Genomic DNA, 11414 nt, shown 5'->3' on the forward strand with positions numbered 1-11414 from the left:
TAATGTCAGTAAGACATAGATCAGAGAAACTTAGAAACATGCATCAGGGACTTCTTGGTGGGTTTTTTTTTCATGTTGAACTGAACTCATACTGAACTGTGACCCCAAAATCGAGGTACAATCCTCATACAGCTAAACAAAACAAAACATGTATTGACAAAATACTTGGACAGCATCTTTACCTCACAGGCAAAAATATTCATGCTTTGTCTCTTGGCTTATTATTTATGTCTTACCGACTCCTGAATGAAATCTCTGAAAGTTCTTTTCTCCTTTATGCTCCAGTGCAGTTTGTTTCCTGTCAGAGTTTGTGTCCAGACTCCAGAGGTGTAAGTTTATGGTTTCAGAGGGATTTGTTTCCCTCTCAATCTGGGTTAACCATTAGAGATCTGTAAAGAGCCCAGGGCAGTAAGTGTACAAGCAAAAAAAATCTGGTTAGATCTGGCTCTACTTTAGCCTCTCCGTTGGTGCCACAGCAGCTTTTCACATTGCATACCCCTTCTCTGATTGTGTGGTAGTGGGGGCTGTAGTGTTGCTGGGTATATGGTTGAGCAGCAGATTTCTGGAGGGGCATTTGAAAGTTGCTGCTCAGAGTCGTTGTGTTAATTTGGCTCAGCTCTCAACTGGTGATGCTGGAAACAAGGTTTAATCAAGAGCAATAAAGTAAGTGTGTAGTAAGTTTTGAGGCCTAAGTGTGTTAAAAGTTATCTAAAAGTGAGGCAGATTTGTACTGATTGATTTCATATTTCAAAGACATCAGTAATTTAATTTTGTGCTGGATTATTCAAATCAAGTGAATAACCAGGTCTTGTGCTTCTTCACAGGAGTTGGTTTTTAGTTTAGTTTGTTGAGATTTAGTTGTTTTTTTTTACAAATCTGCATCAATAAGTGATTCTTTAGGCATCTTCATTGACCTGCTTATTGCAAAGAAATCACAGCAAGGTTGATTTTGCTTTCATAGTACAGCTTTTGAGCCTGACCGATTAATCGGCCAGCAGATAATATCGGCCAATATTAGCATTTCCAGCGTCTATCGGTATCGACTAATTTTATCCCAGTTATGTGCCGATATTACTAGATTTATTCACCAGTCAAATATCATTTCATTTGAGTTTCATTGTATAACACTAGCAGTCGGTCGGGCCTACTTTAACCATACAAAAGAGTAAAACTGTGTCTCCCTGGAGACAGACAGATGGTCGATTCCCAAGCTGCAACTGAAAGCTGGTAGTTGGTGTCCTTGTACTGACACCAGAGACAAACTAGACCTGTAACTAACAGGACATCAAAGTGGGCACGAGTCGGCGAGTAAAGAACGCAAGAGCACTGAAATAAACTGAGCGAAAATCCCTCTGGATTAAACAATGAATCCAAGCCCAACGTCATTTTGATAAATAAATACAAACTCTCCTGCAGGCAAACACGTGCAAGTCACGCAAGGCAAAAATGTGCTTCACTGAACAAGGCATGAAACCAAAACAATTTGCTGAAAAAGGCTACAACACTCTGTTGATTGAGTAAACTGCATATTATCTATTGTGGATATAAGATTTTTTATTTGTGTAATGAAGTGAAAAACATACTATTGCGTTATTATATTTTTGATATCCTTGTATTATTTTTAACTGATCTACTTCATTGCAACTCGATTATTACTTCTGAAGTGTTACCGACATTAAATCAAATTTAGGTTGTCCTAAAAGGGTCATGTGTTTCCATCGCAGCACGGCTCTGAGGTGTGCTCCTATACACACACTGACCCATTTTCAGTGTGAACTACTCTCACATGAGATCTGAGGTTGTGCAACACGCTACACATCAATGACACATGACATTATGTATGTGACACTGTTTGGTGTGCTAGACCTTCATGCCTTCATGCCTGATGCAGCTGAAGATCATTTTGTATTTCTAATTTAGGTGACAAAAAAAGTTTATTTTCATCCTCTATGCCAGTGGTTCTCAACTTGTGGGTTGGGATCCAAAAGTGGGTCTTGGAGTGGTTTTCAGTGGGTCGTGAAAGTGTGCCTGGAAAGTGTCAAAAAGTCAAAAAAAGAAAAAACACTTTTAAAATATGTTTGTTTTGTTTCATCTGTTTGTTCTGTTCTGTTTGAATTTCCCTCGGGATCAATAAAGTATCTATCTATCTATCTGTCATATGTTTTGTACCGTCTGAGGTCCAAACTGCATTCTCATTGGTTTGAAAAATATCTGAAATGCAGGTCCCGATTTCTTATTAAGGAGTTGGTGGTGGGTCCTGAGGCTAGACCGGTTAAGAACCACTGGTCTATGCTGTTAGCCTGAGGCTACAATGTGTGGATCCATCAGAGCAACTAATGCAAATCAATCACAATATACAGCTGCACAACCAATGCAGTATTGACTTGGTCTTGTACAAAGTATACAGTTCAGGGTGATGACATCACCGTGAATATAAAGAGTATTATCCAAACCCTGGCTCTCGGAGGTTGTTCCTTGGAACAGTCTCATGCAGTGGCGATTCTAGAGTCTGTTGGGGCCCCTAAAGCAAAAATCAATTGGGGAGCCCTGCAACTAGCGTTCATCACCATTATGACTGCCAGCCCGACGCTTACTCCTCTTCCTCTTTTTGTTCTCTCCTATAGGCGGCTAATTCCTCATCATTTCTAATTTTTCTCTCATCACTGACAAACTTTGGTTTTCACAGGAATAATGCAAGCCACGCTTAGCAGGGCAACAAGAGTGAGTGCTGTCAAATGGGGGCCCCTAAGGGAGGTCCCACTGTCATTGCAAAATTTATACATTTTGGGCCACATGCTTTGGTTTCAGTTTGTGAGCTCCCATGGTCTGGCGCCCCAAGCAGTTGCCAGCCTTGCCTGTTGACAAGCAGCACCTCTGGTCTCATGTCTCTCAGGAAGTGATACATTATACATTTCTTCTTCTGTGTCTTTCCGCTCCAATGACCTCACTCTCTATCTCCTCACCCTCGTGTCTTAACTCAGGTTACACTATTTCGTTTGTTTTTAAGCCGTCAGCTCTTAAGCCACAACAACTTAGTAAAAGTTTTATTTTCCTTCCTCACTCTTTCTACCTGACCATCCTCATGTCAAACCCAATAAACGGTATAAATAAGGCTGAAAGCACGCTCAGATACAATACAGGACTGTTTCTGCAGTAGCTGTAATGTGCTCTCGCCTGAGGTACATCTCCTAATGCAATGATGCTGAAGGGAATATAGTCTCAGTAATTATGGATTAAAGAGGAGGGTCTTCGTCACTTTCTCATTCTACATTTAACCATTTGTGATTTATTGTTAACTAAAAAATCCAATCCAATCCAAAAGGAATTTTTGCATTCAAGTAGGGTCTCACTTTAATTACTTTGATCCAGAGACACAACATCAAATGGATCTCTCAAAGTTCATATCCATGACGACCATCCAATAATTGGCAGACATTAAACTCAAAACCACATATGGCCGCCCTATATACATCGTCTGCAAACAACATGTCTTTAAAAACTTATTGCATATTCTCTTGTTAGAGTTTAAGATTGTTAAGTTGATGGGTGAAAACTTTGACCTGCTGGTGCTGCTGGAGAAAAGACAATGACGGATGTTAGTAGGCTTTATCCTCTATAGGGACTCTAGATGCCTGCACCAAATTTGTGAAATGTTGATCTTGTTGAGAATGTTCCGTATGGACCAAAGTTGAGGGCTAACCTTTAGACTAAATAAAACACAACTTTATTTAAAGAGGACATATTATGAAAAATCCACTTTCACAGTGTCTTTGAACATATTTGGGTAACCTGAGAGTCTACAGACCCACAAAATGTGAAATAAATCCATCCAGTCCTTTGTTTGTGGTCTGCATAAGTCTGACAACACAGAGAAAAATGCTATGTTTCAAATTTGCTCTTCTTGTGATGTCACAAGCTGGATTATAGTACAAAAAATCCCCTCCCCTCCCCTGGTATCTCCACCCATGGATTCCATCTGAAGCCTAGAGCAAAACTTTTGCGCAGGTCGGCCATTTTTATTCTCTCTAGCGAAGGAGTGATGTCTACGGGGAAAACTCAGGGGGGGGTCATTACATTTAAAGAGACACACACACCAAAACGGAGCGTTCTGAGAGAGCTGGTTTATACAGGGTCACAAACCTCCTCTGGTGCTTGATTCATGTTATATTTTGACCAAAGCACAGCACAGATGTTTCATTTAGACCACAGGGGACTTTTTGAAAAGGTGGAAAAGGGGGGTCATATGTCCTCTTTAAATAAATTCAAAGAACAGGCTAAGAGACGGAGCTGAGGTGAACTGAAGCTTCCTCTCAAACAGCTACAAGCAGTCAATCCACATGTCAGTCAACTCAGTGATGCCTCTAACTATGCAAATATATGAAAACTCTAGGCTTAATAAAATTATGTTGATGAGTTATAAAAATTAAACCCCGGTAAAGTGTGTACAAATAAAGAAACAAGCTAATGATCCACATTAATTCACTGAATCAGCTGTAAACATTTGAATATGGGACCTGATGGGATCTCTTGGCTTTTGCAGCTGCCATCACATTGGCCTAATTTTTACACACTGGAGGTTGCCATTTGCAACTAAAAGACCAACATTGCTATGTGAATCAAGAGGATTAATTAGCACACAAAAAAAGACATGCAATGTTCAGTCCACGATAGGCAGAATACCGAATCAGGTTCAACTATGTAAATCCTTAGCTGGGGACACCCATAAAATTCTTTTTGAAAAAACATTATGATTTTTTTTTAAGGTTCATTTTGGGGCTTCTTGCGTCATTTATTAGAGACGGGACAGTGAGTCAGAAATGGGGGAGAGAGAGAGTGGCGAATGACATTAGGGAAAGGAGCCACAGGTCGGATTCGAAACCGGGGCCGACCGTTTGGGGGACCATAGCCTCCGTGCAGCGTCCAGCGCTCCAAGATTTATTTTCTATTCTTTTGGCGACAGACAATACTAGGCTACTAGGTATACATATAGGAGTTGTTTTAAATTAACATGAAATGTTTAACTATCTCAAATTCTTAAACCGCGTTTTAGTTACACTATAGTAGTGTCAAGACTTTCAGGCCTACCAATTGGATTCACTTTGGCTGCATTATTTGCTGGGCGACCCTAACAGCACAGGAAACACAAGCTTACAGTAATCAACCTAACACCTCCTGTACAGTGTATGATATCTTAAAACAGGAGTCATCAGGTAAGAGCAGCTGGCTCTTCAAGACACACACACGTGATATGTTACAACTGTGACAGGTCCAATTTTCAGATTCTTTATCACCAAACATCTACAGCCTTTGATAATGTCTGTTCAGTTGGACTGATTGCTTTTCAATGGATGAGAATTCAGAAAGTGTCTTCCTTCCTTTTTGAAAAGTGAATAATTAAAAAGGCATTAGTTGAGTTGAACCCCAAGTTGTCAACAATGTCGATGCTTGGGTGTAAGCGAATATCCACTGGGCCCCTTCACTCGCACGTCACACCACAGACAAAGTGTACGGTTAACAGGCAGTAATGGGGCTGTGGGTTTGTTGTTCGGGGTTGTAAACAACTCTTATCATTGGATTTTTTTCAGAGACAACCAGGCCATCTTGGTTTTTGAGTCTCACCACAAAAGCCAGGATCACACTGTGGTCTTCTGTGGCATCCACACAAACAGTGCAGATTTGATCCCACAAAATAAATTGTAACTTGGTGGAAATGTTGGCAGAGCGAGAAGCCTCATTCTACTTTTTTTATTTTCACAGAAAAATCTCTTCTGAGAACAACATGCCACTTGTAGGGGGCGTGCGAGTGGGCTGGAGCTACAGTTGGAGGTCATACAAAATGTGCAAACAGCACAATGTTGTGTGTCCTTTTTCTCTGCCTCGCACCACCACACAACTTAACTCACCCAGTGTTAGTGCAAACCCTGCAATGTTTGTCAAATGTGGATGATAACATACATCAGGTCTGGCCAAGTTAACATCCAATGACAGGTGACACTGTACTGACCCAGCACAGACCCTAACAAGATGTAAATGATTGAAGAAAAAAAATATTCCCTGGCCAAAGTGAATATTGTCAAATGTAATATTGGCTGGTCTGAATGGCGTCCAAACGCTGAATTTTACCCAGAACAGTCCAGAGTCAACCAAAACATCTACAACCTGCTGCATTCTCAAATCAGCAAGCGTGAAAGCCCTAGGTATTTCACACTTGCCAAAAACTCAGAATATTTGCCGGAGGAGCTGTATATGTGAACGCAAACAGCAGAATTTTCCGCTCAGACTTCAGCCAGAGTTTCTCCTGACAGCACCCTAGTATTTTTTCTGCAGCAAGTCCTAGTGAGCTGATGAGTGGTCATGAGTGAGCTGGTGAGAACGCAGCAGGATATTCTCTGGAGAATTCACCCCGAGCCAATGGAGTATATGGCGGCCCATAAGTGATGATTGAGCGGCATTACTTTTGTATAAGTCTATATTTTACTTTTTAGGTAAAACCTACTGATTCTATCTTTAAGAAAGGGAGACCTTAGCCGTGTCAGCACATTTATAGGCTACCAGCTGTCCCTTGTTTTAATGCTCTACTTGGCTTTTCATGTCCAGACAACAGCTTCTTAGTTAAAGAAGATTTTTGGTCTTTCTTACATTTACTTGTTTTTGTCTTCTTTCACTACACTTTATGCTAACTTTGCAACCTACTTACCACCTCCAACATAGTGTAAGCAGCATGGGCCTTCTGAACTAAAAAAAAGTCCTCCAAGGAACAGTACGGAAAGAGTGATACCCTGCTGTAATGAAAACGGGACTACAAACACACTTGTTCCTACCAAAAGACTTTTGCAAACACCATTCAGTGAGTGTGTTATCAGGTTTAAGTTAATATGTGCAAATCAAATTTTGACAATCTCAGAACAGCACTCGCCTGAGATCTTTAGCGCCCCCTACAGGTGCCTAGACCTCAGGCTGGGAACCAATGCAAATCAAAGAGACATGCTAAAGTTAAAAAAATAACAGTTGAACAAATACATAGAGATGGAAGATGCTATGTTTTACTCCACAACTTTATCCACTTGACGTTTCTTCTCACTATGACAATATCTTCTTACCGCTACGTCCGCATCCGCAATATTCACCAGTTTTAATGGCGTCCAATCACTGAATTGTATCTACTCCCAAACTCACCCAGACCAATACATAGAAGATACTTTCACAAACGCATGCATTAACCCAGAACATGAAACATCAAATTAACTGTGTGAATGTTGTCGAGAGGCTTTTAGTGATGTATTCTGGATGTTTTTTTTCTGGGTGAATAGGAACCTTTCAACTCACCCAATGGAGCTTTAATAATTATCTCTCTGTGCCGCTTTAAAAGTGAATGGGAGTAATAGTGTCTCCTTAAAATACTGAGTGATTGCTTTAAAAGTAGAGTAATGTTTCTTTGATCATTGTGGTTTTTCAAACAGAAGGCACTGCCCTGCTATCACCACTGCCAAGGGTGTGATGATGTGTCTGACATGGGTTACACCCAAGCGGCATAGACCCGGCTTGAAAATTGAAGCCAATGCTGTGGAAGTGGAAAATCCTGCAGTTCGTCTAATGTCCACTTGAGGCTGGCTGCAAAAGCCCCAGCACTCACATACACACCCATTCAAAAATCAAATTTTCAAAGCAGAAATAAACATGCTTACAGCCTGGTTCAAAAAATAAACGTGGTCTGATAACAAATGTTTTTGTTTGCACACAAATGTAAAGGGGTGATTCTTTTTTATAACTCATCGGTTTTGATTCTATGAAGGATACGAGGTATTCATAAAAAAAGAGGCGTGGTGGATCTGACCGATTGACAGGCGTTGTGTAGCTGAACATCAGGAGGCTTAAGGCCCGCCTCCAGCTCCAGCCATTGCTTAATGTTAAGTTGACTGAAAGCTAGGATGAAACAGCATTATTAATATGGTGACCGTAATCGATGGGCTTCAGTAACCAATGGGTGACGTCCCCCGGACTATGTCCATATCTATATATAGTCTGGTAACACCCAAACCTCTTAATAGAAAACCTGAATGCAGATGGTGTCATCAAAAAAGCTAAAGCAAGTATTTCACAGGATTTGTCTGCATGTCAGGGTGAGATTATCCTTGGCATTTCACATCTGCGAGGTGAAGGCTTAGGGCTGACAGGACACGACACTGGTGGTGATCAGTGAGATCCCTAGTCAAAGGGCATCAGCATGAAAAGTGGGAGAAGAGAGAGAGGATTCATTAGGATTCCCTCTCTATCTCTCAGACTCCCTCAGTCTTATAAAGCTAACGGCGGTGCCTGTCCTTGCAGAGGGACGGAGGTGGACAACACAGATGGCTCGCTAAGAGCTGTTTTCAAAGGCCAGTAACCTACAGAGGCAGTGTAAACACGACCCTGTAGCCTGGTAGCCAGCCTTTCCAGGCATGTAAGAGGAACGACATGGTAAATAAAGAGATGGTAAATTATGACCTCGAGCCTAAGCATTAGAGTCTAACAAACACAGAAAAACATCTACTATTATTTTACCTTTTTTAAAGTTTTTAAGAACGTTTCTTTGTTTGATACTGCTTTTACATTGATGTTCTTAATTTTACCCAGGCTAAATGGCTACTGAAAAAAGACCATTTACCGCTATAAATGCCAATTTCCACATAGTCCGTGCGCACTGCGTTCTGTCAGCGCCACGGTTTTCCTCTGTCGCAGCCATGAGCAGCTGTACAAACATCACAGGACAACTACAAGATCACACGGGAATAGAGAGAAAAACGTGAATACAACAAGGTGCCATGGTGCCTGTTTTGACGTAATGTTGATAAAGTGATGGAAAATACAAAAAGGTTGAGCCCTTTATTGTGTTTTATTTTGAAATGACCAGACGCTCTGTGTGTTTCCTTATCTGACTTTCTGTCCGGGTCGTTCTATTCTGTCGCGTGCTTTCAATGAGCTCCTTCAAAAATAGGAAGGCAGCACATCTGAAACGGAGCAGAGAGGGGGGCGCTTCTGACATGCTGTGGAAACAGGAGCATTGACTACAGTGGCAGCGAAATGGCAATAAGTAAAACCTGCAGGCCTAAATCCACTAGAAATATTCATAGTATTTTGGAACTTGATATTAAATGCTCATTTTTGATGCAGATATTTGTTTTATTCTTGGATCATCACCAAGTTGTGCACGTTGAGAATAACGTGTAAATGTGGAGAGTAAAGTCAAACTTCCTAACCTTGCACGAATACTAGACGTTTGATCGCATTTTCAACATACTGACATCACTCTCATGACTCATGACAATATCTGTGTTACAGATTACAAATTATGTTTTTTTCTAGATCTAGCATCATCAGGTGTCATTCTCTGTAGAGTGCATGTTAGTGCATTCACATTGATTCACACAGACTGTAGACAGCACACAGGGCGTTTTAGTGGATGAGCAGGATGTTAAATTCAGATGAAGAGGAGAACACGGGCAAGTGTTGTGGACAAGTAAATGTACTTGAAACGACAGCAACAATCCCAGCAGTGAACTTCAATTATCCTCAAAATTATCCTCTTTACTTTGAAATAGGTTCAAAAATAAACTGATGACACAAAAATAGTAGCTACCACTGGGGTTGTAGCTCTAGATCAGGGGTTCCCAAACTTTACATCCTGCGAACCCCAAAATAACAATGTGAGGGACTGGGAACCCCCTCTGTCCCTGGAAGTGGTTAAAGCATCTAATTGTGCACACAGCAGCATGCACTAATAGGCCTATCCAGACACTGACATTAGAACAACACTTAAGAGCAGCCTTAAAATAATTATATTATTTCAGTGTGTCTGTGTGCATTTTTATTGACGAAGAGCAACACAGATACATCAAATTGTCACTTTAGGATTATTTCACATTAATGGGTCAAATCTGCAATTTTAAGTAATTTCAAATTCGTATTTGTTTTTGGAAGGCATCTCGCGACCCCCCCCTCCCAGTGTCTCACGACCCCTCAGGGGGTCCCAACCCCCACTTTGGGAACCACTGCTCTAGCTAACAGGAGCTCACTTGCAGGTGTTGATCTTGCATGCATCAGAGAAACAGGAGGAAAACGAGCGCCTGAAAGGTGATTGTGATAAACATGAGGATGTAAACTGTGTCAGTATGAAAATTGGACAATATAAAGGAAAGTGTAACAAGACGCAGTTTGTAAGATGTCGAATAACCTACAGGCTGAACAGGAAGTGTTAAACATGGAGGACAGGTAACAGGACACTTCTTCTCTGACACAGGACGCTGAGCAGAGGTGTTTCTATTTTAGAACAATGTCGAGCTCAACACAAACACTGCATGTAGCAGATTCACCTGCTTAAAGGCGCAGTTCATTAAAAGACACAATAACATCCTTAGGACGACTCTTTTTTTTTAAACACAGAGCACAAATGCTGCAACACGTGAGACACTGAAATCAAGCAATACAGCACTGCACACACAGTTTACAGCTCAAGACAGGGGATACAGTTGTGTCTCTTGGGTGTCAGATAATCTCCCTTTGTGGACGACATACCTTTAAGTGAGTCCACGCTGACACATACAAGTCATCAACGACGACTCTTGTTAAACAGACAAGCCAAAGAATGTGTGCATTTTCTGTCAGATGTGACATGTAAACATTTGAAAGAAAAGTATTTTAAAGTCTCAATACTTACTCCACTGATTTAATAAGCTATTCATGTGCATCTTGTGGCTGGTGGAACAAAACCAGAAGTCTTGTGCTGCAGCTGAGGAGGAACCACACATACATGCGACAGAACATGAGCAACAGAGACGGGACCGTACACAGAAACAACACACATGATGGGCTGTCAAAGCAAGCAACACACTGAACACTGTGATGAACACTGAGTGGGAGAGATGACTGTCAGACATCAGTGTTTCTATAAGTGCTATAGGAGTGAATATCCTGGTTAAATAAAAAAACAGTAAAAATGTTTCTCAATGGTGAAAGCATTGCCTGGGACAAAACAGTGCCTGTTGCATTAAATAACCAAATATATAAAATGCTTATGGAGCAGTTAAATAAGCCTACATGGATTGTACCTCACTGACTTCCTTCTCCTATGACATTAGATCTAAAACTTGGGAGACAATCAGACATTGAGTGTGTTTCCTCATAATGTTTTTAGAGGGTTAAAGTCAAAGTACACTCGAAGTCTACAGGTTAGCCTAACACTCTTGTCTTTTGAATATGCATTTGTAGACCTTTTGGCAACATACATGCAACAGTTTAGTGAGGTAGGGTCATCCATTGGTCTCTAAAGAGACGTTTTGAAGCCAAAGGATGTCAGCGGCCATATTGGAAATGCTATCTAAAGCCATTTTCACATACGCACTTCTGAGAATTTCTAGGGAATTTTTAGGAGGACTTAA

The 11414-nt window shown here is 41.0% G+C and overlaps 1 protein-coding gene and 1 long non-coding RNA gene across 3 annotated transcripts in view; both read right to left on the bottom strand.

Annotated features, from left to right (window-relative positions):
- Window positions 1-11414, bottom strand: part of LOC132973773 (uncharacterized) — a 390261-nt gene that overhangs the window by 249194 nt on the left and 129653 nt on the right. The gene's annotated exons all lie outside the window — the stretch shown is intronic.
- Window positions 1-11414, bottom strand: part of zgc:162952 (PKc_LIMK_like_unk domain-containing protein) — a 33770-nt gene that overhangs the window by 20764 nt on the left and 1592 nt on the right. Inside the window, exon 2 of one of the 2 annotated variants that reach the window (XM_061037360.1) lies at window positions 10694-10765. The exons of the other annotated variant lie outside the window; for it this stretch is intronic. Within the exon in view, the coding sequence (XP_060893343.1) occupies window positions 10694-10724 (31 nt within the window). The 5' untranslated portion in view covers window positions 10725-10765. The remainder of the gene's footprint in view (window positions 1-10693; window positions 10766-11414) is intronic. 2 annotated transcript variants of the gene reach the window in all.

Source organism: Labrus mixtus, chromosome 5 (genome assembly GCF_963584025.1).
Source record: "Labrus mixtus chromosome 5, fLabMix1.1, whole genome shotgun sequence".
Classification (NCBI taxonomy): domain Eukaryota; kingdom Metazoa; phylum Chordata; class Actinopteri; order Labriformes; family Labridae; genus Labrus; species Labrus mixtus.